Here is a 15,307-nt window from a genome sequence, read left to right as displayed (position 1 = left end):
GTAAATTGAATTCTATTAAATATGTATATATATATGTATATGTATGTATGTTATAATGGGTAGGAGTCACCATAATGTGTGTTAGGAGGAACTATTCTCTACACAAAAAACATAATTTGAGGAGGAGGTCTGTTTGGAATCATTAGGGAGACGTTTTACAGTGTTCGCTTATAATCAGTTATAATTGATCAATTATAATCAGTTAATAATTAATCATGATGATTTTTTTATTTTTAAAAAGGTACATTGATTACTGTAACTAAATTTGCATTCCAATCATGAAACAAAGTAAAATAATAATAATATGGGTTATGTATTGGCAGGAGTCTGGGCAGCCACAGCTCCTACTGCTGCTCTGTGGGTAAATAAAAAAATAAAATAAATAGGGGGTGGAATATATAACAATAAGTTAAAGACATAATAAGGAAATAGAGTGATAATTTAGTTAATGTGCCTATCTTTATTGCATTTACTGTAAATGTTAAATACTAAATTAATTAATGAAATATGAACAGTTTTTTATTTATGTATGTTTTATTGATTATATAAAAAACTAAATATATATTATTACTCCAAAGGCACATTCTTAGTTTCTGAAGTTCCTTTGGAGCTTCTCTTACTTTTTTCGCCATTAAATCTTGTCTGATATCGTCAACAGTCAGTATCTTACAGAGGGGGAAGTTTTTTCACACTCACGTGAGGAACTATCACTTTATACTGGACTGGCGTTTATTAGTGTCGTCCATACAAGTGTCCTATGGGTGGCAGCACAACTCCCAAAGTCCTCCACATGGTCGGAAACGACGAGGAAGAAGAAGAAAAAGAAGAAGGAAAACATCCATATGGTATGTGACGTCATCTCTTCCTCATAACCTCCATCTTTCAGCAGCGCATGTGTGTGTTTGTGTGTGGACGTCTGAGCAGGTTTGTGATGATAAATGTTGATAAGCGCTCGCGATGTGTGTATGTGTGTGTGTGTGTGAAGTGCGTGGTCGTTGGTGTGAGGTCGGAGCGGAGCTGTCGGACAGTGTGTGTGTGTGTGTGTGTATGTTCAGTCCGTTAGGCCCCCGTGTTGTGTTTTCATCTCTGCAGTAGCTAAACACACACACACACACACACACACACACACACACACACACACACACACACACACACACACACAGACAGAACAGGTTGATCAGACAAGTTGGAGCTAGTCTCAGATATTATCGCAGACCTCTTTGTCCCGTCTCTTCTGTCGGTCTGTCTCGATGGTTCAGTGTTGAATCAGCTGAGTCTCTGTGTGTGTCCTGGTCAGCTCATGTTGTTTGCTGCAGCTAATGTTGCAGCATGTTTGTCGTTTAGCTACTTACATCTACCTTTGATGTTGTTTTCATCCTCATCTGCATCTCTCTGTGGCGCTGTAGGTGAGAACATGAATCAAGAGAAACTGGCAAAACTTCAAGCCCAGGTCCGGATAGGTGGAAAGGTGAGTTGACACCCAGCAAGTGGTCCACTGTTTTGATTGTGGTATGTAGTGTAATGCTAACTGAGCTGGGGCATTTTGTAAGTGTGTGTGTGTGTGTGTGTGTGTGTGTAAAGAAAGCTAAACCAGACATCTGTCACTTTAAATTAAGGCATTGGCACTGCTATAAATAGTGATGATGCTTTTTATTTACAAGTTTTATGTTGTGTTAACAGCATTTATGTAGAGTTGGATTAGGGTGGTGCCATTATACACTGTGTCTGAAGATGTGGCTTACACTCCTACTGACAAAGACAAAATCCCGCTCACAGTCTGACTTTCAATAATCAATTCATATGCAATGTTTCAGTGATGGATTTTTATGCCTGGTGCCTGATGAAGGTCTAGCACTGAAACATTGCAAATAAATTGATTATTGCAAGTTAGACAGTGGGATTCTTTAGTGTTTCCTACTTCAGATCCATTCATCCTGTTCCTACACACCTGTCTCACTAACTGGAAGCACAAAGTGTTCCTCTGTCCTTCTGTTTATTGCTAAAATTCACACTTATTATTCATAGTCATTTTTGAGAATCTACATCAAATGATGCTGTCTGTAGCACTGAAACAATTAATTGATTAATAGATTTGTTCATCAACAGGTGACTATTCTCGTAGCTGAATCATTGTGTCTCCTACAAATTGTGTCATTCATGTTTTAATGCAAATACAGGATCTGATTACAGCTTCTTAAATGTGGAGGTTTTGCATGTTTTATATGGCAGAATACTTTTTAGACTGTTGGTCTCTGGGAAATTGTGATGAGCATTTCTCCAATATTTCATGGACTAAACTATTGCTACAGAATCAGTAATAATGAAAATAATTGTGAGTTGGGGGCAACCTGATAGCTGAATTTTTAGGGTGCATGCCACACAGGCTCAAAATGGCCTGAGCAGCGAGTCCCTGGTTAGTGTCCCTACCATTTGCTGCATGTCATTCCCCCACTCTCTCCCTGAAGTTCTTGTTTTACTTGTTCTATCTAATAAAGGCATAAAAAGGCCAAAAAAAGTTGCTGCTGTAATTAAAAGTTTGTTGTATATGTTATTGTGGCATCATGATGCTTTTTTAATTTACAGCAGCATGAATACAGATAAACGCAGTGTTTCACAATAAACTTTACATTTCCACTTTCAAATGATCATAGCTTGTATTAAGATTTATTCAAATATAATATTTGAGTTTTTTGCAATAAAACAACAGAGTTGGTCCATGTAAAGTGATTATTTAGCCGTATAACACAAAGCAACAAGCTGCTGCAGGATTTATGTCAACTCTTCTCAAAGACAGCAGTGCCAAGCTGCTCAACAGAATTTGAGCAGAATGTACAATAAACAGATTCATTTATAAGTGTTGAATTAAGAGCTTTGCATTAAATTATTAAAATTAATTTCTTCAACACATTGTGGCCACCATTACCTCCTCCTCCTCTGTTTTTCTCCTCCTGGTGCTGTCTGAGGCCTCTGTCCACTTTTGTTTCAGGGCTCTGCGCGCAGAAAGAAGAAGGTGGTTCACAGAACTGCAACAGCTGATGACAAAAAGCTTCAGAGTTCATTAAAGAAATTGGCTGTCAACAATATTGCTGGAATTGAGGAGGTAAATTGATATGGATCTACTATACAAGGAAATCTTAGTCGTTAAGACACCTTTTTGGTACATACATGTGACTGCATGTGTGTGTGTGTGTGTTTGTTTGTTTGTGTGTGTGTGTGTGTGTTTGTTTGTTTGTTTGTGTGTTTACTGAGTGGTCTTCTTTTCACAGGTGAACATGATCAAGGACGACGGGACTGTGATCCACTTCAACAACCCCAAAGTTCAGGCGTCTCTGTCCGCCAACACCTTCGCCATCACGGGTCACGCTGAGACCAAGCAGCTGACGGAGATGCTTCCGGGCATCCTCAGTCAGCTGGGCGCGGACAGCCTCAGCAGCCTGCGCAAACTGGCAGAACAGTTCCCACGGCAAGGTGGGTGGGCTTGTTGTAGCTACAGTATCAGACCTGTGACTTTTGACGGTTCATATAAAACAGGACGGTGTGAAGTTGTGTCATAACTGTGCAACGAGCCTTGATTTAAATCTGCAAAGGTGAGAGCTGACTGACGAAAAAAATATGAATTTAAAAATCATTTTTGCATCAACTTAGAGGGAAGGCGCTCCAATGTTGGAACGTCCCGTTTTCACTGCTGTCAAGGAGACGGTTTATATTTTGCCTTTTAGTGAAGATTAGTCACTTCCTGTGACTAATCACCACAACGTCATTCCCAGGAAAGATGAACTCTTACAACACCTCCTTTGTGGTTTAGGATGATAAGGATGGTGTGTATTTACATACCTGTCTTGTCTAGTGCAGCTTGGATACAACGTGTATAAATGCAGCATGCTTGATACTATGGACTGTGGGCTGGGACAACTTGGTTTGAGGCCTCGTTCTTGTGTAAAAATATTTATTGCAGCTTGAGGTTGACGTCCTCATGGGTAAGATGTTGAGCCGTCGGGAGCAGGTTGTGGTGGGGACTGGTGTAAACACAGAGGATCCAGCCAGTGACCAAACATTCATTTATCATGAACTCAGCGTCTCTGTTGCTCTCCCTAAACCTTCTCCCTTTATCCATGAAAGTGAAACAGTCTAAAGATGGCGGCTGTGGTATGTTGTACAATTTGTAAAGTCCTATGAAACGGATTTCAGATTTCAGGCTGTATGAATAAATGACTGCTTGACTATGGATAGTTGTATTGTGTGCAGTAAGGTCAGAAGAGCGAGGGGAGGTCGCAGCACCACTGTCAGTGATGGTCACTGACTAATAGAAAAGTGAAGTCTATCATCAGTCTGTAATCTGTGAAGGATGTTGTTCCTCTGTTGGGTTTACAGTCCATTCTTAAGCAGTGTGTTTTGGTTGAAGCGTAGTAACAGTTCTTCCTTCTTTAGGACCAAGGGCATCTTTGTTCATAAAAAGATATGGACTGTGTTATTATATATATTTCTTTCTTCAGGAGTAAATAGTGCTTTTATTGGGGACTATTTTTAGCTGCGGATTAATACACATTTGTAGTGATTGTGTCAAATATAACTACAGTGCCAGTGTTAGTCATAATAAAGGATAATATCACTCAGGAACATGGAGCTCTATGACAGAAGAATAAGCTGTATCAGGCTTTGGCCACACAGACGATACTCGTCAGCAGAATGAATTGTTTTTGACAGTAGGGAAAATATAGACCATCACCAGACTTATCCTAAAATATTACAGTCCTGGTTACAATCATTTAATAGCCAAAGATAAAGCTATAATATGTCTTTTTTTATTTTTTATTTCAACATTTCATCTCAGCTCTCGACAGCAAGGCTCCAAAGGCAGAGGACATTGAGGAAGAGGACGATGATGTTCCAGGTACGGACCATTAGATATATTAAAGTCTACAAGTAACGACTTGTTTTGTCTACTCACACACATTTAAACAAACTTTCATAATGCCATCCCAGAATTCGTGTATTGTTTAGTTCCAGTAAATCCTCTCAGTGGTATTTTGTCTCTTTGAAAAAAAAAAAAATTTCAGCTTAGTGCATTTGGCATCATATTGAAGAATGGTTAAAAACAGTGTCATGCAAAACTGTTTTTCTGATTGAGTAATTCACATCATGTTGTTGTTTTGCAGATCTGGTGGAGAACTTCGATGAAGCCTCAAAGAACGAGGCAAACTGACACACATGAGGTTCATGCGCAGGTGGACTGGACTGCAATGAAACGAGAGACCCCTGCTCCAGTGTTTTTAAGTCTAGTTATCCAGACATATCAGACACTATCCCAACAAAACCAGAGACTTTTATACTTTACAATGGCCCAAGGACGTCCTCCTCAGACTGGCTTGTGCACTTATAAAAGAAATAGTCCCTCCTGGTAAACGGTTAAAGCCCTTCACCACGTTGTCAGTCATGGTCAGGATTACAGTGGTCATTAAAACTAGTCTTAAGATTTTTTTGTTTGTTTGTTTATGGAACAAAATAAAAGTGATTTAACATTTTTTAGATGGTGCTGTGGTCATTGAGAAGATTCTGATACTGTTAATGGTTTAAATGGATGTTATGTAGTTTTGCATTGAAATAATCTACTGCTACAATGATGCTGAGATGCTGAGACCTTTACATATTGTGCAGGCAGGCAGGCTTTACATATCTGGCACCACAGCTCTGTTGTCTTGGCTTGCTCGCTGTTCTGCTGGCTGTGTAGACACCAAACTGGGGAGGGACATTTCTGCACACCTCTTGAGTTTCCTCAAAGAGCTGCAGAGAGGCACAGGGGAGGAGGGAGATCACACAGAAGAGGGGGGGTGGGAGAGAGGCGAAATCATCCCATCCTCCTCTTGTCAGCAAGAAACTGCTGCTTGAATCCGTTTTCCTCGGCACTCAGATGTAACGGGATAAAATGCTGAAGTTCTTCACTGCGCGGGACGACGAGAACGAAAGCCTTCTGGGGGCAATAACAGAGGGTAAGAGATGCATTGATATCACTGGGGTGGGGATGCTTTATTTTTGCCTACTCCCCATTCATTGCCTCTGTGTTACAGGATGATGATACTGCGCGTCTGTGTTTGTCACAGAATCCGCTGATACAGCATTTGGCTGCGCGCATAGTCCGCATCACCTGAAACGTGTGTGTGTGTGTGTGTGTGTGTGTGTGTGTGTGTGTGTGTGTGTGTGTGTGTGTGTGTGTGTGTGTTGCGCACATTCCCGTGTGAGGACAGGCTGCGTACATACACACGCTGTCCGCAGAGCGCTCAAATACCACCAATAAACATCACCTCAGTGAAGTGTCCTGCGTGGTCTGATGTAACGGGATGCGGGGTGAGTGTCGCATTGCCGCCGGCCTCGGTGCCTGCGAGCGCATTAAACATTTGCACGTGCGTTGAATGCGTCACTTTCCCGGGAAGCGAGCGCTCAGCTCAGCTCAGCGAGTCGGCTCGGTGCAGCCTCGTCGCCGTTTCGGGAAATCATCACTGTGTGGTCCGCAGCAGGAAACACACGGCCCGCCTTTTCTTTTCCTTTTTTTTTAAGAGATGGTTTTTGTGAAGGGGCTGCAATGCAGTTTAACCTGGAAAAGTTATTTCACTCTGTTTTTATAAATGGGACGAGATCCTTTACATCAAATGTCTCTTTTTTTTTGCTATTTTGTGCCAAACCTCCTATCCAACAATGTAGCAAAAAAATATGTCATGTATGAACTGAACAGGCTGTAATGGGTTGCTGAACCTATGACTTCTTCAGTGGGGTCTTCTCCTGGGTCATAACTATTCATGAATCACTCGTATCACCGAGCTCAATGAAACACCAGCTCTGGAAGCTCTAACTCCCTTTGCACTGCGTGCCTGTAATGTGCAGCAATGGTTATTATGTGGTCATCATGTTAGGGAAGTGCTGTTGAGACAGTAACTGCCAAGTAATTCACCTTTCTGTAGAATCTGCTGTAAAGATTATGAATGGGGAGGTCTTTTACATGGAGTACACACTCAGGTTATCAGTGGATGATTTGGATCCAAATCATTTTATTACCATGCACATGTGTTAATGTGTGTTTGGTATATTACCAAGGGCATATAAAAATGGACCAAGATAAAAAAAAAACAACAACAAAACAAACAGCAAATGTTCTTAGATTGAAAACCTGCAACTTAAAAATCGTTCAATATGAGACGCTATACAGAGCCAATTAAACACAGAACCAATACTGAACCTCTCTGGGGAACCAGCAGCTATGTGGTGTCATCAATCGCCTCTACAACTAGTATTGGTTCTGTATCAATAGTCCACATAGCTCTACATCCTGTGATGAGCTCAGACACAGCTCTCAAGGACGACCACAAGATAGTGCTGCCTTTAGTGATGATTGAAAGCTGCGAGGTGTGTTAGAGGTGATAGTATGAATTAACACATGCTGTTAAATGGCCACTTAGCACATGTGAACACAGCTTTTCCACCTGCAGTCATTATTAATGAGCGTGTATGCATGCATGGTGCGTGTGTGTGTGTGTGTGTGTGTGTGTGTGCGCGCGCGCGTGCGCGCGTGTGTGCGCGCTTGACAGGAAGAGCAATAGAGCCATTGATCGTTCATGATATCATCATGTTCCCCTCCAAACAGATGAAGGAGACAATCCGTCTCTTCAGCACACAAAGCATCACTGGCTGAACAGACCTTGCCTGCTGGTGCTCAAAGATGGAGATGTGTCAAAACCTAGACTGGGTTGCGGACAGATCAGACCAGAATCTCCTTCTAAAGCTGCTTCAGATGCAACAGTCAGAACCACTTTTGCGCCAGATGGCGAGCAGAAACCATCTGAGCATCCTGCCAAAATTGCTTCACCTTCCCAGCTGGAGGAGGGCAGCTGCACTGTGACCGCCATCTCCTCATGGGGCGAGAGTTGTTTCGGGGAGTCATCCAGCCCCCTGGTGCTGAGCCCTGCCGAAGCTGCGTGGCCAGAGGAGGAGGCGGAGGTGGAGGAGAAGAAACACCAGGCTCTCCCATCAAAGGAGGACTCTGTGATTGAGGAGAAGGAGCTGGAGGAGAGCGGGCTGGAGCAGCAGCAACAAGAGCAGCCCTGCAGCTCAGAGGCAACTGCAGCACCTTCTACTCTTTCACATGAGGAGGCATATGGCAGGGTGTCCAGGGAGCTCCAGAGTCAGTTAAAGACGGCCAAAGCTAACGGAAGAGATGAGACAAACACCAGCAAGGCCCAGGCAGCCAGTGGGGAAGGAGCCGTGGGAGAGACTCCAGCCTCCCCTGGGGATCCTGATAATGAGTGTCAGCAGAGCCCTGCTGGTATCCTGTCCAAGGACCGGGGCAGTGTCCTCGGGGAGGTGGCACCAGTGTGGATCCCTGATGCACAAGCACAGGTCTGCATGAAGTGTGGGGTAAAGTTTACATTTACTAAGAGGAGGCACCACTGCCGTGCTTGTGGGAAGGTGAGGAAAAAATGTATGTTTATGTTTTGTGAAACATTTCAAATAAAATGTAATTCGATGCCCCCAAGTAAAAAGTGATTTGATAGTCGTGTGTCATGTATGTGTCCGTCCTTATGTGGTGTGTGCATGTGTGTATCGTCAGGTATTTTGTTCACTTTGCTCCAGTCTGAAGTTCAGACTTACACATCTGGATGGCAAGGAGGGACGAGTTTGTGTTTCCTGTCACTCGACTCTCATTAAAAGTGAGGACTCTCTTGTTATTTCTTGTTAAAGTTTTACAGATTTTAAAAGAAATTTGGCATAATTAATTCTGACATTTTCTCCTCAGGGACACCTCCAAGGGGAAAAAGGAGGGTGTGGTTCGCTGATGAAATCCTCGCCAACAAGCAGTCAGAGTCTGCTCCGACCACACCAGTCAGAGGGCCATCGTTCTCACCGCTGATGAGGCGAGCGCTGGGCGGGACGGTTAAAAGTCCTGTGGGTTCACCACAGATCAGGAGAACCCTGCGGCCACATGGGACATCTATCAATGTAGGATCACCAAAAAATAACAGCACAGACAGACTACAGAGGACATGAAACTCGATCAACTGAAAAACAAATCATAAATGTCAGCATTTAGGGTTCTATATGCTCGATTCTTTGCACAACAAACCTGGGCCCACTCCTCTGTCTCCCTCTTCCTGTAGGAGGCCTGTGGTCCTTATGGCTGGGGCACCACAGCTTTAGTGAACAGCTCTACCAACCTCATCCCCTTGGAAGGCCTGCCTCCCATCCTCACCTCCACAGGAGTCAAAGGAGGTAAGACAGGTGCAATCCAATGTGAGCAAAAACGACTTTGCCTTTTTGTTCATGGTAGCACACATACGGGCAATTTCCTGCTCTTGAAATATGCTTTCATGCCTTGCTCAAGGCTGCATGGAGGAGAGGCAGAAAGAGATGTGACTTTCATGCAAATTAGGCAGCACAAGACGAGGTCAAGGACAGTTTGGTGATGACAAAAGAAAGTGCAAATGTTGTGAAATGACAGCATCGTTTACAACTGAATAACCTAAATGAACACTTTTAAGCGTGTCTGTTCTGAATGAAAGATTAATCAGTGATTCCTGCCAGCACCTGTCATCCACAACTTACTTTTATGCTCTGTAAAGGATTCCTTTCAGGTAATTAAATCCCTACAGCCACCTGAAGGTAGCAGGACGCAGACATATGCAGCCCGTCCATGCATATACATTTGCGGCCTCAGATTTAAAGAGGTTAGGATGAAATCATGCATTGCCAACACCTGGCTGCTGCATAATCATCACACAAACGTATGCGGTTCAGAACACACCACACAAGTTTGTATAAATACCCCTCTGATTTATATTCAGCTTCGTCTTTGTCACAAAGCTGCCCCACCATCAATATACCATTGGGCAAGGCACCTATCTAAGTCTCTGTGGTTCTTCCCACTTAATAATCATGGCTACTCCCTAGTGCTGTTATTGTAAATAATAATGTGGACCCATGTTGCCTGGTTTAACAAAGGCGTTTAAATGATAGCATTAATAAAAACTTCCTGTCCTTGCATGTTATTTAGAGCCGGGTGTAGGCAATGGTTATTAATCCTTACACAGCTTTATGTAATTAAATTTCCCACATGAATCTTTTATGTTTATCTAGTTTCTTTTTTTTTTTTTTTTTTTAATGGCTCTTGCAAGCTGAAAGCACGAGTGCCCGCCAAAGATACTGCAGTGTAATGGCAGTGATACTACGTTTTCTTCCTCAGATTACACTGTGGAGGAGCAGCCCTCCGAGATGCTGCTCATCCATGAGCTGGAGAGCGGCAGACCCAAGCCCCTGGTGTTTGTCCTCAATGCCAACCTACTTGCTATGGTCAAGCTGGTCAACTGTACGTCTTTTTTTTTTATCTCATTCATACTGTGTCATTCCTAAAAAATTTGTTTACGCTGCCTAGAAAAGAGCCGATTTGAAAATTCCATCAGAAAGAATGACTTTTACACCTTTTCATACCTCATACTGTCACATTCACTACACTGCATGTCTCTATTTTGGAAGTTATATTCTCTTTGAAAAATGTCCTTGTAGACCCGTGAGGTTGTGCCTTGATTGTGTGACAGATGTTAACAGGAAGTGCTGGTGCGTGACGACAAAGGGAATGCATGCTGTGGGCCAGGTGGAGGTGGTGGTGCTGCTGCAGTGCCTGCCTGAGGAGAAAAGCTTCCCCAAAGACATTTTCAGCCACTTCATCCAGCTGTACAGGGACACCCTCACAGGTCGGAGCCGCTCATGCTAAAGCAGCATTACACGCAGTTATTTTCAACAGGTTATTTTGACTGCACTGCCTTAGCGCACTGACTGTCATCTCCCTCAAAGTGCTCATTCTACTATAATTACACATCTCTTCTTTTCCTCCTTCATTTCTGCAGGGAAGGTCGTGAAACACCTGTCGCTCTCCCTGTTCGGCAGTCGATTCTTAGGCAGTGAGGAGCACGCAGGCTTCCTGTATGTTCACTCCACCCTCCAGTCCCTTCAAGGTCTACCTCTGCCAAACCAGCCCTACCTCTTCGGCCTGCTGGTCCACAGAGCAGAGGTGGCCTGGGCTAAAGCCTTTCCCTTGCGTCTCATGCTGCGACTGGGGGCCGAGTACAGATGTGAGCCAGGTGTTAGTATGAAATCTTGCATCTGTACAGCTGCAGGTTTCCTCTCAGGTTAACCCACTGTCTTTCTGTTTTCCCAGTTTACCCGTGTCCTCTGTACAGTGTGCGCCTTAGGAAGCCCTTGTTTGCGGAAATAGGTCACACCATAATGAGACTACTAGTGGTGAGTAGGACATTTTGTAACAACTTCTGTTTGGTGGTGCTGCAAAACTCACATTTACTGTCATTAATAGGAAGTTTAGTGGTATAACCTTTACCAAACTTACCCTAATAGACCCTGACCTGTTTCTGCCCCCTGCTATTCCAGGACTTTAGGAATTACCGTTACAGCCTACCAATGGTGCCGGGCCTCACTGTGGATCTAGAGGCTCAGAGGACCTGCATAAAGATACCGACCACTGGCTATAATGAGGTAACACTAAGCCTTCAAATGCCTCACAGTTATTTGCCACGGTTATGTCCTTCTCGTCATCCTTCCCCCCTCTCTGCTCACTTGTCTGGCATTAGCTAATGAAGGCTCTGAATAAGTCCAATGAGCATGTGCTGGCCATAGGGGCGTGCTTCAATGAGAGCGCAGACTCCCACCTCATCTGTGTGCAAGGAGACGGCGGCCAGTACCAGACCCAAGCCATCAGCATCCACAATCAGCCACGCAAAGGTGGGGCATAACATGATACTGGAAGAGACATCACAATATCAGAGTCTGGGCTTAACACCCTGTAATCAAATAGTAATGGAGGACGTTCACTGCCGTCAGAAATTAAGGGGAAAGTTCTGATTGATTGATGCCGATACTGATACTGAAATATAAGTATTAAATTAATGATTTGATTTATTACAGTAAAAAGTAAGAGATTAACATACTAAAGAGCACAAGAGCTAAATTCAATGTGATTTTTTCATTTATTCAACTCCAAAGACCATTTGATGCAATCTATTAATTTTAACCCTTTATTCAAATTGAATTTTAATTTCTATTTTAAATATCTATAATTTGAATTTTAAGCATTCCCAAAGATATTAAACATGTAATAATGTGGAACTACACATAAAATAATGCTCAACATATTTCAGATTAATATTTAAAATGAAGATTTCATATTATAACAGATTAAGATTTCATATTATAACAGATTAAAACAGAACTTTGTGAATACAAAGTTAGTAGTTCTTCTGGAAACTGCCCAAGGGCTAATGTAAGGGATGCTAAGCGCAGCTAGTGCTTGATTGTAGCCAGTCAGTGCTGCACTTTCCCTTGTATAACACTAGATGATGCTACATGATAGTTTTTTCTTCTCACTGAAAAGACCTAACTGGATTGAAACCACCAGTCAAAGCCTGTCTCTAAAGATCCTTTCTTTCTTTCTTTCTATCTTTCTTTCTTTCTTTCTTCCAGTAACTGGATCATGCTTTTTTATATTCAGTAGTGCTCTGAAAGCGTCTGCAGGGTACCTGGCCAAGTCCAGCATTGTAGAAGGTAGGATGTCCAATCAGAGGGGAGTCAGCTTCACCTTGACTTTTACCTTCCTGCTTGCAGGATATTCCTTGTTTGCATGTTTTAAGTAGTGCATGTTAACATCCCTGCCTTCAAACTTGTTCATTCAGAGTGTGTTGATCTTTGTATGTGTGTGTCTGTGTACACTTTAACAGACTGTTTGTCAAGGCGTGTGTACATGTTGATGTATGTGAGTGTGTGTGTGTGTTTGTGTCTCCCCGTTGGTGTCTGTTTGTGTGTTTCTCCTGTATCGCTATCCCTTCTCCCCAGATGGGCTAATGGTGCAGATCACCGTGGAAACCATGGCCGAGCTTCGCCGGTCGCTACGGGAGATGAAAGACTACACCGTCACCTGTGGACGGCTCGACCAATCAGACAGCCAGGAGCTCGTTTGTATACAGTGGGTGGAGGAGAAATGCACTGTGAATAAGGGGTGAGTGTGGCCACCTGTTTGAAGTTCAGGTGGCAGCTGCAGGATGAAGCTGTTGTGCTGAAAGAGAACAATATAACAATCACATTCAAACATAGATTAATCAAAATGTTTAAAAGGCTGTATTTGTATTTACAGTCCTCATAATCTCACCTTCTTGTCAGTGTGGTGAGTTGTTGGTACATGTAGTCATTTAAATGTTTTTATCCCCCAGAGTTATAAGCCCCATCGATGGGAAATCCATGGAGTCCATCAGCAGCACGAAGATGTTCCAGAAGTCAGAATACAAAGAAAATGGGAAAATCATCCGCTGGACAGAAGTACATATGAAGATCTGATGAAAATATCAACTGAAGTTCACCTGAACCTGTCCTCCTCCCTTTACATTTGTGTGTGAATGTGTTGTGCAGGTGTTCTTCCTGCAGAGGGGGGATCATCTCAAAGGAGGAACGACCGACTCTGCTGAACACAACCGGCTAACAGAGCGGATTGCCCGGGCGTTTTGCTTGGCGCTGTGTCCACACCTCAAACTGCTCAAAGAGGACGGGATGGCCAAGCTGGGGCTGCGTGTCACATTTGATTCTCAAGAGGTCAGAAAAGATGTCCAATATATCTGGTTAAAATTGGCCTCATGTGTCCGTCTCCTAGTTAAGACAGAAATCTGGCAGAATACCTTTTAATGAATTTCCAGTAATAATTTATAATTTTTTTTATTTAGCTGTAAAACATTTAGTTTCTATGCTATAGAATAGGCAGTATTCTACTAACAAATTAACAATTTCATCTGCGGTCCATCTACGATGAGGAGAGCATGCAACATATGACTCACATCATGCATAGCTGTAAAGTTTATAGTTAATAGGCTCCTGGGTGTGACTACGTTAAAACTAATTAGTGGTTTGCTTTGTAATTTCAGGTGGGATTTGTGGCTGGGAGCAATGGGCAGCCCCTCCCAGCTCAGTATCTCAATGCCCTGGATAGCGTGCTGATCCCTGTCATACACAGCAGGGGGCGCAAGAGGGGTGACGAGCCCATTGTGATGGAGCTCATCTTTTACATCCTGGAGAACATCACTTAGAGCGCACACACCCTACTAGTTCATCTTTTTAACCCTGACCACAACTCTGTCTCCAGCACGTCTCATCAGTGCTGCCATCTGTTCCAGGGCAATAAAAGCATTCAAAGGGCGAACCAGACCACATCCAAGGTCTGCATCCATCTCATCCACTCACGAGTAGAGAGAAGTGGTCTGACTCTAGTGGTTTTCTGATCTCACTCTACCCTGCAGCAGACAATCTGGGTACGCATGAAACCTATGATGGACCATCAGATCAGGGTGCTGCACTTGCACTGTAGTAGCAATTTCATAGCTTGAAAATCATTCATGTCACAATGTTCAATACAATTTCCAATATGGAGAATACCTTTAAAGTGGGAGCTGGATTCAGCCCCATGACCCTAAAGCAAACAGAAAAAGAGAATGACTTGAAGTACTGTATGTAGTAGCTCCGTAGCAATTTGATGCACACTGAATGAATGCCTGAAGAATGTTTTCATACTGGATGTATTTTAACTGACTGCTCATGAAATGTAATGTCAGCCTGGAATTAAACGCGCAACAATTACTGAATCACTGGCTGTTTATCCAGGACGCTCTGCACAACACTCCTTACATTGTTTTGATGGTTTCCATTAAGATATAACATTTTTAATTCTTTGCTACCCTATTTATCTCAAGGCCCCTTGCAATTATCTTGTTACCCTGTCAGTTATAAATGAAACAATATATATTTTAAATTGGCTACGCCTCAAACAGCTACATTAATTGTTAATAATAAATCACACAGACAGGCGGGCATTCTGCTCCATGATGGACAATTTGTTTAAATACTGATAATATTTCTGCACTGTAAGTTTTCCAATGGCAGACTTTAACTTGTAATCAAGTATTTTTAAATTGTAGTATTAATCATTTTTATTTTTTTATGATATGAATACTTATTTACAACTGTATCATAGTGATTTGAAATTGAATAGTTTCCTGCAATATCAGTTTCATAAAACAACTTTAAGGAGGATTGAGTTACAGCTGTGACAGGGCCGGTTACAAATAAGGGAAAGTTGCTGTTCCAGTCTGTAATTTGAACAAAATTGTTATCTTACATTCTGCATCAATGGTTCATTTAGCTTATTAGCACTGAATGGATATAAGGAACAGTATAATACTGAAATATTTGAGTCCCAGCTGTTTAGTTGTGTGGGTAT

The 15,307-nt window shown here is 42.6% G+C and overlaps 2 protein-coding genes across 3 annotated transcripts; both read left to right on the top strand.

The window, feature by feature from the left end:
- The first annotated feature begins 844 nt into the window (after nt 1–844).
- Nucleotides 845–5,522, top strand: btf3l4 (basic transcription factor 3-like 4). Its single transcript, XM_023407981.2, has 6 exons — nt 845–924; nt 1,407–1,468; nt 2,987–3,100; nt 3,267–3,468; nt 4,832–4,891; nt 5,157–5,522. The coding sequence occupies exons 2-6, from the start codon at nt 1,415–1,417 to the stop codon at nt 5,201–5,203; spliced, it is 477 nt and encodes a 158-aa protein (XP_023263749.1). The 5' UTR covers nt 845–924; nt 1,407–1,414; the 3' UTR covers nt 5,204–5,522.
- A 322-nt stretch (nt 5,523–5,844) lies between these two features.
- zfyve9b (zinc finger, FYVE domain containing 9b) lies at nt 5,845–14,672 on the top strand. Of its 2 annotated transcripts, XM_023407984.2 has the most exons (16): nt 5,845–5,987; nt 7,634–8,454; nt 8,597–8,696; nt 8,783–8,985; nt 9,144–9,255; nt 10,226–10,348; nt 10,578–10,733; nt 10,887–11,111; nt 11,198–11,280; nt 11,425–11,529; nt 11,625–11,775; nt 12,514–12,594; nt 12,883–13,045; nt 13,257–13,362; nt 13,453–13,632; nt 13,959–14,672. In XM_023407984.2, exons 1-16 carry the CDS (start codon nt 5,924–5,926, stop codon nt 14,118–14,120), a joined length of 2,835 nt encoding a protein of 944 aa, XP_023263752.1. In that variant the 5' UTR covers nt 5,845–5,923; the 3' UTR covers nt 14,121–14,672. The 2 variants fall into 2 exon arrangements, 1 of the variants encoding a protein (XP_023263752.1); XR_015437356.1 differs by lacking the exon at nt 13,959–14,672 and having other exon boundaries at nt 12,768–13,045; nt 13,453–13,480.
- The last annotated feature ends 635 nt before the right edge of the window (nt 14,673–15,307 follow it).

The sequence above is a fragment of the Seriola lalandi genome, unplaced genomic scaffold (genome assembly GCF_002814215.2).
Source record: "Seriola lalandi dorsalis isolate HSWRI2012SDOR001 ecotype SW California unplaced genomic scaffold, Sedor1 jcf7180002054353, whole genome shotgun sequence".
In the NCBI taxonomy this organism is placed as follows: Eukaryota; Metazoa; Chordata; class Actinopteri; order Carangiformes; family Carangidae; genus Seriola; species Seriola lalandi.
This window is presented reverse-complemented; position numbering and strand designations above follow the sequence as displayed.